The 14277-nt window shown below is 47.7% G+C and overlaps 2 protein-coding genes across 2 annotated transcripts in view; both read left to right on the top strand.

The window, feature by feature from the left end:
- mfsd2al2 (major facilitator superfamily domain containing 2a-like 2) overlaps window positions 1–8541 on the top strand; it is a gene marked incomplete at its 5' end in the record, with an annotated part of 11487 nt that extends 2946 nt beyond the window's left edge. The window contains 11 exons of the mRNA XM_083674804.1: window positions 140–272; window positions 1347–1425; window positions 1830–2050; window positions 3961–4051; window positions 4295–4416; window positions 4946–5029; window positions 5976–6059; window positions 6587–6699; window positions 7018–7161; window positions 7587–7766; window positions 8121–8541. Coding sequence (XP_083530930.1) covers window positions 140–272; window positions 1347–1425; window positions 1830–2050; window positions 3961–4051; window positions 4295–4416; window positions 4946–5029; window positions 5976–6059; window positions 6587–6699; window positions 7018–7161; window positions 7587–7766; window positions 8121–8448 — 1579 coding nt within the window. The 3' untranslated portion in view covers window positions 8449–8541. The remainder of the gene's footprint in view (window positions 1–139; window positions 273–1346; window positions 1426–1829; window positions 2051–3960; window positions 4052–4294; window positions 4417–4945; window positions 5030–5975; window positions 6060–6586; window positions 6700–7017; window positions 7162–7586; window positions 7767–8120) is intronic.
- Window positions 8542–9164: 623 nt separating this feature from the next.
- Window positions 9165–11346, top strand: fkbp1aa (FKBP prolyl isomerase 1Aa). Its single transcript, XM_083675459.1, has 5 exons — window positions 9165–9271; window positions 9400–9447; window positions 10077–10189; window positions 10541–10709; window positions 10919–11346. Exons 1-4 carry the CDS (start codon window positions 9235–9237, stop codon window positions 10667–10669), a joined length of 327 nt encoding a protein of 108 aa, XP_083531585.1. The 5' UTR covers window positions 9165–9234; the 3' UTR covers window positions 10670–10709; window positions 10919–11346.
- The last annotated feature ends 2931 nt before the right edge of the window (window positions 11347–14277 follow it).

Raw genomic sequence — 14277 nt, forward strand, 5'->3', positions numbered from 1 at the left:
GTGTGCGTGTGTGGTCCAGGGTGGTTAGTACAGTATGTGTGTGTGTGTGTGTGTGTGTGTGTCTGTGTGGTCCAGGGTGGTTAGTACAGTATGTATGTGTGTGTGTGTGTGTGTGTGTGTGTGTGTGTGTGTGGTCCAGGGTGGTCCTCTCCCTGCCGTTCGTGGTCCTGTCCTACGTCCTGCTGTGGTTCATGCCCCAGGGCTCCATGGCCCAGGCCTCCAGCGTCCCGTGGTTCCTCACAACCTCCTGCCTGTTTGAGAGCCTCATGACCGTAAGATCAACCGTCTCTCAACCGTCATTCTGTTGGGTTCAGGTGGCATGTTACTGAAAGAGCCTTGGAAAATACCTCCCCTTTCCTGTCTGTCTGTCTGTCTGTCTGTCTGTCTGTCTGTCTCTGTCTCTCTCTCTGTCTCTCTCTCTCTCTCTCTCTCTCTCTCTGTCTCTCTCTCTCTCTCTCTCTCTGTCTCTCTCTCTCTCTCTCTCTCTCTTCCACACAGCATGAAACACTTGACTTGGAGGGGCTGAGGGTGAATCGGGGAGGCTGGTGGAGGTAGAAATCGGAGGACAGGACCACTCTATCCACCATTTAAAAACATATTGATTTTAGCCATGTTATGTTATCTGCTTACATAATTATCATCTCCTTGAAGCTAAAATCAATCTTGATTGATTGGATTTGTGTTTGATAAATGTAACATGACACATATTCAGATGGATATATACATAGGTAGATATATACATACGTAGCGTTTTATAATGACAGTCTTTATCACCTAAAACCCCCCAACCATCACTGTATCAATACTACAACATTATACTAATACTACAACATTATACTAATACTACACTACAACAGCAACATTGATACACTCCCACTGCCTTCCTAATGGACCATGTTGCAGTACCACGGTCATGAACTGGACGTTATAGTTTAAATTCTGTGATGTCATCTTCATTTGACCACCGCGGCCAACCAACCACTCTCTTCTTCCCTTTTGAGTGTCACCATGGTGACTGCATCTCAGGCCCTTCCCCTTTCTGTGTGACCATGGTTACTGCTGCATGCCTGGTTTGGTGCTCATATTGCAGTGTCACTATGGCTACGGTATCACCAGTGGAGGTAGAAATGGGAGGACGGATCATTGTAATGCACGGAACGGAATGAGGAACGGTATCAAACACAGCATGTTCCTCATTCTGTTGCATGCATTATAATGAGCCCGTCCTCTGATTTCCACCTCCGCCAGCCTTGCCAGCCTCCGCCAGCCTCACCAGCCTCCCCTGGGTATCACATAGCCCCTAGTTTTGCCCTGTCCCCACGGTGTCTGTGTTGTTCCCCTGACAGTGTTACCATGTGCCCTACCTGTCCCTCAGCATGTTCCTGGGAGGGGACCAGAGAGACAGGGACTCTGCCACAGCCTACAGTAAGAGCCTGTCGTCCTCCTGGGTCGTCCCTGACTCTCTGCTCATGTTATGAAGGTTATTCTTGTGGAATTAATATGTGAACCAATATCCTGGGGCAACACATGACCCTGATGGTAATATTGTTCTATCTGTCTATCCCTTGTTCATTCTCTCTCTCTCTCTCTCTCTCTCTCTCTCTTTCTCTCTCTCTCTCTCTTTCCTCCCTCCCTCTCTCCCTCCTCTCTCTCTCCCTTCCTCCCTCCCTCCCTCCCTCCCTCTCTCCCGCCTTACCTCCCTCCCTCCCTCCCCCCCTCCTTCCCTCCTTCCCTCCCTCCCTTCCTCCCTCCCTCCCTCCCTCCCTCCTCCCTCTCTCCCTCCTTCCCTCCTCCCTCCCTCCCTCCCTCCCTCCCTCTCTCTCTGACAGGGATGAGTGTGGAGATGATGGCGATGCTGGTGGCGTCTGTGATCCAGGGTCAGGTGGTCTCAGTCTACAACACCGAGAGGGAAGGGGCGTGTCAGCAGGTGGACCAGAACACCAACCAGCTGACCCAGAACACCCAGCTGACCCAGAACACCCAGCTGACCCAGAACACCCAGCTGGACCAGATCAGCCCTCCACCATACACTGCTACTCTACAGACCACGGTACTGATACTCCTCCACGAGACACCTCTACATGGCTCTGATACCCCTCTACTCTCACAGGTGGCAACATGTGTCTCTGCATGTATTGCAAACATTTCTGCTTGGATGTCAGTCTACCACCTCAAGCTCAACCTTAACAAGACTGAGCTGCTCTTCCTCCCAGGGAAAGCCTGCCCTCTCCAAGACTTCTCCATCACAGTAGAGAACTCTACTGTGACCTCCTCCCAGACAGCCAAGAACATTGGGGTAATCATTGACAACCACTTATCCTGTGTGGTGAACATCACAGCGACAGCACGCTCCTGTAGATTCTTCCTCTACAACATCAGAAGGATACGTCCATTCCTCACCAGAGAAGCAGCACAACTTTTGGTCCAAACACTTGTAATCTCTCGCCTTGACTACTGCAACGCACTCTTGACCACGACCTCTTCACCCCCACTACCCCCCTGTACTAACCCTAACCCTAACCCTAGAGACCTCTTCACCCCCACTACCCCCCTGTACTAACCCTAACCCTAACCCTAGAGACCTCTTCACCCCCACTACCCCCCTGTACTAACCCTAACCCTAACCCTAACCCTAGAGACCTCTTCACCCCCACTACCCCCCTGTACTAACCCTAACCCTAACCCTAGAGACCTCTTCACCCCCACTACCCCCCTGTACAAGTTCTCTCCTGCTAATAAAAAATTAATTAATTAATTTAAAAAAGCCTACTGGCATTACGACTGCCAATGGCCCCTGGTGTGAGCATTGATTACATTATCTTATGATGACTGTTGGACAGATGATTCACTTACTTAAATGTATTTGTTGTAAGTCGCTTTGGATAAAGGCGTCTGCTAAATGCCATCAATGTAAATGTAAATGTAGAACACAGTTGAGTTTGTGACTATTGGAATGCACAGTACACCCAGATACCTTTTTTCAATGTGTGTTTGATACCATTCCTCATTCCATTCCATGCATTACAATGAGCCCGTCCTCCGTTTTCTACTTCCCCCAGCCTCCCTGGTATGAAAGGACAGTCTCCTACATTGTGTGTTACAGCGTTGGTCTTCTGAGCTGAACTTACAGTCCCAGGGAGATCATATGACCCAGTAATTACTGCTCTTAGCTCAACAATGGACATTGTGTGTGTGTGTGTGTGTGTGTGTGTGTGAGTGTGTGTGTGTGTGTGTGTGTGTGTGTGTGTGTGTGTGTGTGTGTGTGCGTGTGTGTGTGTGTGCGTGTGCGTTTGAGTATGTGAAAGTTGTGTACCTTCATAAGCATGTGTGTTTGCTTCTGATTGTGTTTGTGTGTATGTAGTGTATAGCTACAGTGTTTGTGTGTGTGTGTGTGTGTGTGTGTGTGTGTGTGTGTGTGTGTGTGTGTGTGTGTGTGTGTGTGTGTGAGTGTGTGTGTGTGTGTGTGTGTGTGTGTGTGTGTGTGTGTGTGTGTGCGTGTGTGTGTGTGTGTGCGTGTGCGTTTGAGTATGTGAAAGTTGTGTACCTTCATAAGCATGTGTGTTTGCTTCTGATTGTGTTTGTGTGTATGTAGTGTATAGCTACAGTGTTTGTGTGTGTGTGTGTGTGTGTGTGTGTGTGTGTGTGTGTGTGTGTGTGTGTGTGTGTGTGTGTGTGTGTGTGTGTGTGTAGGCTACATCTTAACAGTCCCTCCTAAAGAACTATTCACCCCCACTACCCCCCTGTACAAGTTTCTTAAATGTAAATGTATAGCTACAGTGTGTGTGTGTGTGTGTGTGTGTGTGTGTGTGTGTGTGTGTGTTTGTGTGTGTTTGTGTGTGGATGTAGTGTATAGCTACAGTGTGTGTGTGTGTGTGTGTGTGTGTGTGTGTGTGTGTGTGTGTGTGTGTGTGTGTGTGTGTGTAATGTATAGCTACAGTGTGTTGTGTGTGTCTCCTACAGAGGAAGGCTTTCCTGACGTCAGCACTCGTCATGGGCGCGCTGTTCTTCCTCTGCGGCCTGGTCCTGTTCCTGGGTGTCAGAGAGCAGCAGGGTGAGTCCGCCGTCAGGGTCAGGGGTCAGTCATCAGGCCCAGAGCCCAGGGCGTGTGTGTGGAGGCGCCAGAGGAAGTGATGGTTCAGTAGAATAAGGTCAAGAGGTCAGCGATGGGAGACAGCAGTGGTAAAGATGAGGGTGTCAACAGTGAATCAGTCCGTTTGGTTTCTGCCTGGTTTGGGATATTTTCCATGTTCATTCCGCCTCTCTTTTCCTCTCCTCTCTCTGGTTCTGTGTGAAGCTCCGCCCAGCGGCGAGGGGAGAAAGCGTGTGTCCTATCTCCCCTCTCTGAGGATGCTCTTGGGCCACCCACCCTATCAACGCCTGGTCCTTGGCTTCCTATTCGCTGCTCTTGCCTTCCAGGTAAGATGGAAGTCCTTGCCTGAACTTCCATCCTTTTTCAGCCAATCGTAGAGTTCCATCTCCACATGTCATCATTTAGCCGTTAGAGTATGAGAACATGTGTCTCAGTCAGTCAGTCATCTAGACAACACTGTCAGTAAAACCTCCATAAGAACCAGTGTCATCAGTCAGAGCTGGAGGAGGGAAGAAACCTTCATAAGAACCAGTGTCATCAGTCAGAGCTGGAGGAGGGAAGAAACCTTCATAAGAACCAGTGTCATCAGTCAGAGCTGGAGGAGGGAAGAAACCTTCATAAGAACCAGTGTCATCAGTCAGAGCTGGAGGAGGGAAGAAACCTTCATAAGAACCAGTGTCATCAGTCAGAGCTGGAGGAGGGAAGAAACCTTCATAAGAACCAGTGTCATCAGTCACAGAGCTTTTTTTTTTTTTGCTGCTCACTTTTATTTCTATGGTTATTTATTTTTTTACATTTCATAAAGATGATAAAAATCATAACAAATCTGTATTTCTACGTGATCCCATGCATCAGATGTCCCTGGGGAACCTGGCCCTGTTCTGCAGCCACGCAGCGGGGCTGGGAGGCCAGTTCCAGTACCTCCTCCTGGCTCTGCTGGTGAGCTCCTCCTGCCTGCTGCTCCCCACGGAGTCTGACACATCTGCCCAGATCACCTTGCCCAGTGTTGTATCTCACCCACACCACACACACTTGAGCATAATCACCCATATAATCACCCGCCCACTGGATCTCATTAATCACACCATAAAAAGACTCCTCCTGCCTGCTCCTTTGCCATGTTTCCCTGTACAGAGAGGATGACACATTCCCACTGATATTCAATGAGAAACACTTCTCAAACCTCCCACAGTACAATTCACAAATAGACAATGACTTTATATGACATCATGGCTTAGTACAGCAGGGGAGGCTGGCGGAGGTAGAAATCGGAGGACGGGCTCTATGGAATGAGGAATGGTGTCAAACACACGTTTGATACCATTCCATTCCACACATTACAATGAGCCCGTCCTCCGGTTTCTACCTCCGCCAGCCTCCCCTGGTACAAACATTGTGGTTGATGACATGTGTAATGACTCAACCTATCGGCCTGTGGAAACTAACCACGAGCCGCTCTAACCAGAGACTCACTAACAGAGACTCACTAACCAGAGACTCACTAACAGAGACTCACTAACAGAGACTCACTAACAGAGACTCACTAACAGAGACTCACTAACAGAGACTCACTAACAGAGACACACTAACAGAGACTCACTAACAGAGACTCACTAACAGAGACTCACTAACCAGAGACTCACTAACAGAGACTCACTAACAGAGACTCACTAACAGAGACTCACTAACAGAGACTCACAGCCCTTCAGAAGGATTGGAAACAGGAAGCATTTAGTCTTCTTTTACCTCGATACTCCAACAGTTTGGATTGTTTTAAATCAAACAATCACTATGAGATTAAAGTAGAGATTAGCAGCTTCCACTGTAACTGGCCTCAGTCATCTTTCAGACTGTGTCTGGGATGAATGTGTGTTTCCGTGAACAGATTTCAGCCACTGTAGCGGTCCCAGTGTGGCAGGCGGTCCTGCTGAGGCTGGGAAAGAAGACCACACTTTTCATCGGCCTGCCTGTGAGCACAGCGTTCTCTACTGCCTTTATGACAGGGTAGATGCTAAGTGGGATGCTTGGGATGACCCAACTCTGACCCCCATTGAAGTTGATATTTAAAACGGTCAAGGTTAGGCTTAGGATTAGGGTTTAGGTAAAGATTGAGGTTAGGTTTAGGTAAGGGTTAGGGTTAGGGTTAGGGTAGGGGTTAGGGTAGGGGTTAGGGTTAGGGTTTAGGGTTAGGGTTTAGGGTTAGGGTAAGGGTTAGGGTTAGGGTTAGGGTTAGGGTAGGGGTTAGGGTGAGGGTTAGGGTTTAGGGTTAGGGTTTAGGGTAGGGTCGTCACCAGGATCCCAGGGGTATACAAGTATACAATAATAATGGTGTGAGGGTCTTTTAAAATGGCTTCCATGTCTTATGTGCTGTGTGCTTTGTGTTGTGTTGTGTTGTGTGTTGTGTTGTGTTGTGTTGTGTTGTATGTTGTGTGTTGTGTGTTGTGTTGTGTTGTGTTATGTTTTGTTGTGTTGTGTGTTGTATGTTGTGTGTTGCAGCTCTTCATCCCAGCTGTAGTCATCATAGCCTCTGTGCCCAACAACCTGCCGGTCTTCATGGTGATGTGTGTCCTGATGGGGTCCAGTCTGGCCACCCTGTTCCTCCTGCCCTGGTGAGACCGAACCCCACACAGTCCTGGGCTGGGGGAGGTAGAAATCGGAGAACGGGCTCATTGTAATGTATGGAATGGAATGAGGAATGCTATCAAACACATTTCTACCTCCGCCAGCCTCCCCTGAACTACTGCTCTCTGCTCCAGTTGTGTCTGTCCGGGCCTCCGTCACTCTGACTGACAGTCAACCCAGATGAAACAATGTTGTGTGCATGGCAGCATGTGATTCGTTCCCATAACCTCCTGTGACAGCCTGTCAGGGGTTGAATGTTGTAACAAAGTGCTGATTTGACGATGCTTCCTTGGTCCTGTGGGAAGGTCCATGCTCCCTGATGTGGTGGATGACTTCGCCTTGAGGAACCCCTGCTGTCAGGACCTGGAGCCCCTCTTCTTCTCCTGCTACGCTTTCTGCAGGAAGCTGGGGGGAAGCGTGTCTGTTGGAATCTCAGCCATGACACTACAGTGAGTCATCCTTCCGTCCACCTGCTCCTCCACTCTCACTCTCTCTTCACCTCCCCCTCTCCCGCCCACTGGCTGTACGTCTGTCTGTTCATCTCTCTCTCTCTCTCTCTTTCCTGCTTTCTCACCTCTCTCTCTCTCTCTCTCTCTCTCTCTCTCTCTCTCTCTCTCTCTCTCTCTCTCTCTCTCTTAGAACAACATCTCATTTCTAAATGTTTCTTTATTTCTCTGGCAGTCTACTTCCTCCATCGGTGTGTGTAGACTGTATGCATTATTTATTCATTTATTTAGTAATAATTATTAACTCTGAATAATTATTTCAAATGACAACACAATACAGCAATATGAAACAATAACACAAAACTATAAACAGAGAAAAATTGCAGACAGATGAATAAAAGATAACACACAGCTTGTTTGTTGTGCAGCTTTGTTGGTTACCAGGCCGATGCATGTAGCCATGGCGACGGTGTGGTGACAGCCCTGATGGTTCTGTTTGCTCCAGTACCGGTCGTTCTTCTGCTGGTAGGCCTGCTCTTCTTCTACCTGTACCCCATCAACGAGGACCGCCGCCTTCAGAACCAGACCCAGCTGGACCGCCTGGAGGGGTGAGTCCTGGTGGACATGTCTGGAGTTTTAAGTACTTTTAAAGACTGTCTGCAAGAGAACAATATCACGATATGCTTCAAATATCACATCATGTTGAATATTGGCCCAGTCCATGTGCTGCATCACACAACCCTCTCAAACAACATGCTCACAATGACTTCACTTCCTGTCTTTACTTGTGTCTTGATCTGCAAGTGTTTTAGCTGTGTGATGATAGGTGTGTGTTTTGTTGTGTGATGATAGGTGTGTGTTTTGTTGTGTGATGATAGATGTGTGTGTTTTGTTGTGTGATGATAGGTGTGTGTTTTGTGTAGGCCTACTTATGTTTTCTTGTTTATTTCCCCTCTGTTCAGCCCGGGAAATACTGCTTCACTGGCAGGAGAGGATGAAAATGATCTACACGGTCGCCAGTCAAGACAACAACCACACAAGTCTAGTCTGGAATCAAGTTTCAAGTCATTGTCAACCATGAAGTCCAGTTGTATTCCAGACAAGTCTGCCCCCTCTTTAAATAACAATCCACAACATTTCTGTCTGGATTTGAATTCACATGAATCTCGGCCCAACTCTGATCACCCTCCACGCAAATCTAGGCCATATCCAAATCACCGTTCTCAGAAATCTGATCATAGGCCTTCTAATGACAAGTTTGAAGTTAAGTCAAAAGTCACATGGGTCTAATATAATTCCTTGTCAAACATTTCCAGTTCCATGGTCGGCTGTTGAGTGTTTAATGTGTCTTTATGTTCGTAAAGGCCTATGTCTGACAGCGCTTCAACCTCATTTACACAAAATACATTGACAATAAATATGTCATTAAAAAGGTGTATTTTGAGGATGTTTCTTGTCTGAGTTTCACTTTCATTCTTTTTGGGATGTTGATGTTTCTGTTGAATGTTTCTGTCGAATGTTTCTGTCGGACGTTTCTGTTGAATGTTTCTGTCGGACGTTTCTGTCGGATGTTTCTGTCGGACGTTTCTGTCGGATGTTTCTGTCGGACGTTTCTGTTGAATGTTTCTGTCGGATGTTTCTGTTTGAGTCTCTCTCGACATCACAGATCAGAAGCCTTCATCTGCTGGCTGGCCCGGCTCCTCCCCTTCCCCCTCCCCCTCCTATCCTCCCCTTCCCCCTCCCCCTCCTATCCTCCCCTCCCCCTCTCCCCCCCCATCCCCCCCCCCCCATCCTCCCCTCCCCCTCTCCCCCCCATCCCCCCCCCCCCATCCTCCCATCCCCCCCCCCCATCCTCCCCTCCCCCTCCCCCTATCCTCCCCCCCTATCCCCCCCCCCCATCCTCCCATCCCCCCCCCCCCCATCCTCCCCTCCCCCTCCCCCTATCCTCCCCCCCTATCCCCCCCCCCCTCCCCCCCCCCCCCTCCTCCCTCTCTCCCCCTCGGCGGAGCTGAAAGGCTCTTGACTTCCCGTCTGTGCTCCATTGTAGAAGGAGGGAGAGAAGAGAGGGAAGCTAAAATGGGAGTAGACATTGAAATCATAACCCCGGGTGACGGTGAGCAAAATATGCATCGCTTATGGATATTACTGTTGATGTGTGTTTAGAAAAGCGATTGGTGTGATTTGTTCATCCATTTAGCAGGTTAATACCCGCGTTTTTAACCCTCTTCCCTCCCTTTTCAGGCGAGACGTTCCCCAAAACGGGTCAGACGGTCGTCGTCCACTATGTCGGTGAGTCACAGAGCTAACATTAGCCTCCCAGGCTAGCGGAGTCGGTTTAGTTGCTGGAATTAAATGGCACATTCCTTTTATACGGAATAATATAAAATACATGAATATTCATCTTAAGTGTTCGTGGATTTAGGATGTCCGATTACTAGGAAATTATGAATATAATACTTGCAAACCTAAAACAACAGGTAATGTTCCACACACCGAGCGTTTTCGGCAGGGATTAGTCGGGCCCCGGTTAGTTTCCTCCTAGCTAGCGCGTTAGCCGTGTATCTTTTGTTTAGCTTGCTGGCTAGCTAACTAAATGACTGTCTAGCCAACTAAGACACCAGACACACACATGAGAGCAAGGTTTGGCATTCCACTTTATTTATCAGAGAGCTATTTAATATGAGCCCATCATTAGCTACCATTAGCTAACGTTCTTTCTGTATAAATCCACTTAGCTTAGCATAGCGGTAGCACTTGTGTATTATTGGCCATGGGAGAAAGTGCAGACAGACTGAGACTGGTCCGTTAAAGTCCCTCCGTCTGTAGTTGATATGGAGGCTGACAGCCACCGTGGTCCAGTAGTGGTGCTGGCCGCGGCGGTGTGGGTCTGACGGCCTCTCTCTCTCCGGTTCCGACAGGCTCCCTGGTCGACGGGACAAAGTTCGACTCCTCCCGGGACAGAGACAAGCCCTTCAAGTTCAAGATCGGTAAGAAGGAGGTGATCCGCGGCTGGGAGGACGGAGTGGCCAAGGTAACGACACCGCGTCGGCGGAGGGCTGCTCTGCCCAACGCGCTCCGGTCCACTGTTTACTTGTATTCAATGTAATGACAAATAAACGGGAATTTGAATCCTTATGATGTATGTTGAGATTTCACAATGCTTGTGTTTAACATGTAGGACAGTGTGTCTGTCTGTGGTGTGTGAGCTGTGTCTGTAATGTCTGGTGTGTGAACTGTCAGTGCTGTAATGTGTGTGAGCTCTGTCAGTGCTGTAACGTGCCTGGTGTGTGAACTGTCAGTGCTGTAATGTGTGTGAGCTGTGTCTGTGGTGTGTGAACTGTCAGTGCTGTAACGTGTCTGTGGTGTGTTGCCCCCCTTACAGATGAGCGTGGGCCAGAGGGCACGGTTGACCTGCACCCCGGACTTCGCCTACGGCAGTAAAGGTCACCCGGGCATCATCCCCCCCAACGCCACCCTCATCTTCGACGTGGAGCTGCTCAGTCTGGAGTGAAGCTTGTTTCACCTCATTAAATTCCACTCAGAATTTCAGGGTGAGACAGGACAGTGTTATGACAGGATACGGTAGAGGCCGTCCTCCATGCATTAGACCTACACTTTCCCTTACAACAAGTAATGTATGTCAGCATTGTTCATTCAGTAAAACTCATTTACGATGTTACGGGCAGGTACATGTTAATTGGAATGTGTTTAATAAGCTTCTGTGCTCATCTCCTCTAATCCCCTGTTGTGTCCCCCCCAGGTTGACTCCTATCTCGGGAACATGGACGTAAAGGCTAAAGGAAGATTCCTGCAGAGGACTCATGTCTGTAGCTTCACCACTTCACCATTTAGATCCACATGTTTGTCACTTGCTTCAGTCCCCTTCCTCTAGCTGACATAGACTCCACACTGTAACAATGCATAGGCCATACCTTTCAGATACCATTGTCATTTTAATTCTCTTATGTATGTTTTTTATGGTATTGTTTTTTTTTTTTTTTTTGTATTTGACTTCAAATTTGTAAGTCACACCTGCCGTCAGGACCAGGTTCAGACACAGTTTTGGATAAAGTATGAATCATCACAGATGTTAAATTGATCTCATTCCAGAGGCTCAGTGAGTGGCCTTGCTCTCGAGTGTTGATGTGGGCATGTTTATCAATTAAAAATCACTGCTTCCCACACGGACCGGCCTCAGAGAGTTTATTAACCCTGGTTCCCATGACAACCCGGTCCCACTACAGCCACGCCGAGCTTTGACCCTGGTTCCCATGACAACCCTGGTTCAACTACAGCCACACTGAGCTTTGACCCTGGTTCCCATGACAACCCTGGTTCAACTACAGCCACACTGAGCTTCCCCCACCGTAGTGGCTGAAACAGTGCTGGAAAGTCCTATGTGAAAGGAAACAGCCAGCGCAGTTTAATTGGGTCGGCCCTGGGGGGGGGGTGATGCTCCTCAGTAACTTAACCAGTTAACTTGACATTTAGACATCAGTGACATTTAGTTTAGGGCGCAGGTGTTCCGTCTTCAGACAGATGATGAATACATATGAAAAAAGAGGGAAATCCCTGCAGACTAGTTTGTCGTGTCCTACATTCTAGCGGAGGGGACGGGTCACTGCACCCTGACGACAACCTGTTTGTTCTAGTGGAGGGGACGGGTCACTGCACCCTGACGACAACCTGTTGGGTTGAAAATTGCGACAAACTGCATGGGAGGTTGGAACGTTCAGCAGCACGTACTTCCTTCCTGTCTGACAGATGTGTCAGAGTTAGCTCGGCCTGCTACTGGAAATAAACTGCTGTAGGATGGCCTATTACTAACAGACTGCCTCTGTAGGAGGCCTATTACTAACAGACTGCCTCTGTAGGAGGCCTATTACTAACAGACTGCCTCTGTAGGAGGCCTATTACTAACAGACTGCCTCTGTAGGAGGCCTATTACTAACAGACTGCCTCTGTAGGAGGGCCTATTACTAACAGACTGCCTCTGTAGGAGGCCTATTACTAACAGACTGCCTCTGTAGGAGGGCCTATTACTAACAGACTGCCTCTGTAGGAGGCCTATTACTAACAGACTGCCTCTGTAGGAGGCCTATTACTAACAGACTGCCTCTGTAGGAGGCCTATTACTAACAGACTGCCTCTGTAGGAGGCCTATTACTAACAGACTGCCTCTGTAGGAGGCCTATTACTAACAGACTGCCTCTGTAGGAGGGCCTATTACTAACAGACTGCCTCTGTAGGAGGCCTATTACTAACAGACTGCCTCTGTAGGAGGCCTATTACTAACAGACTGCCTCTGTAGGAGGGCCTATTACTAACAGACTGCCTCTGTAGGAGGCCTATTACTAACAGACTGCCTCTGTAGGAGGCCTATTACTAGTGATGGGCAAATGAAGCTTTTGTGAAGCACTGAACCACTTGAGCCAATTGTTTCGAAAATGGGTTCATTACTCGAAGCTTCAGTTACAGTGACCTCTCCTGGCAAAGTGCAAGGCTGCAGTCAAATTAGGCAGGCTAGTTGGTGGACAGGAGGCTTTTAATTACACGCACGCACGCACGAACACACACACACACACACACCTCAATGAGCAGTGTTGGAGAAACTACTTTACTTTTGTAGAAAAGATCTTTTGTTCTGAAGCATCTTTGCTTTGATCACCCTTGGATTTAAAGTATTGTAACGACCCTGTGAAAGGCCCGTTAGCAGCTCCGCCAAGGGAGTTACCTCTCTTGGTGTTGTGGCTCGCGCGGCCGGTTTGGAAGCGAAAGATTGCGAGTTCGATACCCGCTTAAGACAAGCTGCTCTGCCCCGCCGTTGATACAGTATCTTAGCTTTGATGAAATTCTTTGATGCACACACACACTAAGACTATCATGTTCTATTTACAAATAAAGATTGATGAATGTGTGTATTGTGTTATTGAGGAGAGAGTGCTGGGGAAAATATGGCATAGGTTGGGTGTGTTTGTGTAACTATGGCAGGGGGTGATTATGTGGGATGGGGAACACTCAAAGATTACAAGAAGAACACTCAGAGAATACAAACGCAATACCAACAACTCAACAGCAACAACGCACCTACTACGACAATCCACAAATTGTGCATTATTTAGAGCGGTTATAAAGTGTTGAGGCACTCAAATTCAAAACTGTCGCAACCTATCACCTGTCAGAATCGAGACGAGGCAGTGCCAGTGAATCACCTGATTGGACCGCGAACCAGTCAGGTGATTCATTCAGGCAACGAAGCAGTTGCTGCTTCGGACGTCATATGTCACATGATTTTTTTCGCACCAAAGCAAGCTTTGAAGCAGTGCTTCGATGGAATTGTTGTTCAGTGTTTGAAGCACGTATCGAAGCTTCAGTGTCAAACTGCCATCACTACCTATTACTAACAGACTGCCTCTGTAGGATGGCCTATTACTAACAGACACAAGCATGACCATACAGCCCACGTCATCTACTGACAAGACTTCATCTGTCCATCAACTGTCTCAGTGCTCCTGAGGGAGGGAAGAAAAACAGACAAAGGCAACTTTCAATTTATTTAAAGGGAGGAGGATGTATCCAGATCTATTTACATGGTGGATTCTACAGCTGCTTGTGCATCAGTTTCATCATTGCTTTTGCTCATTGCTTTTGACATCTGGATCAGAATAATTTAAGAAATACTATCACTGTAAGAGCGCTATAATCAAGCTGAAAGAAGACTTGCATGGGAACTGATGAAGACTTGCATGGGGAACTGATGATGACATGCAAAGCAACCAGAGACGTCCAGTAGCTCCGCCCCCAGAAGTGGAGAAAGTGCTGTGTTGCTAAAGATCAATCCTATTCGAACAACAATAATAATAAAATAAAAAATAAAACGATTTGGCAAATTATGTCTTACTGACTACATACATAGATGGCACTGCTCAGATCATCTCCTTTCCATCACTGGCACAGATAATTTTTTCTTGGTCTTGTCTAGTCTTTAATTCAGTAAATTACACAAATGAAGCTGAAGATCCCTGAAATATAATAAATTCTCTTTCTCAACTGTCGTGCAAATATATTTCCTAGGAAAAACAAATATTCAAAAGACATTCAACTTTTGCCAACATGTGG

This window comes from Argentina silus (genome assembly GCF_951799395.1).
Source record: "Argentina silus genome assembly, chromosome: 8".
Classification (NCBI taxonomy): Eukaryota; Metazoa; Chordata; class Actinopteri; order Argentiniformes; family Argentinidae; genus Argentina; species Argentina silus.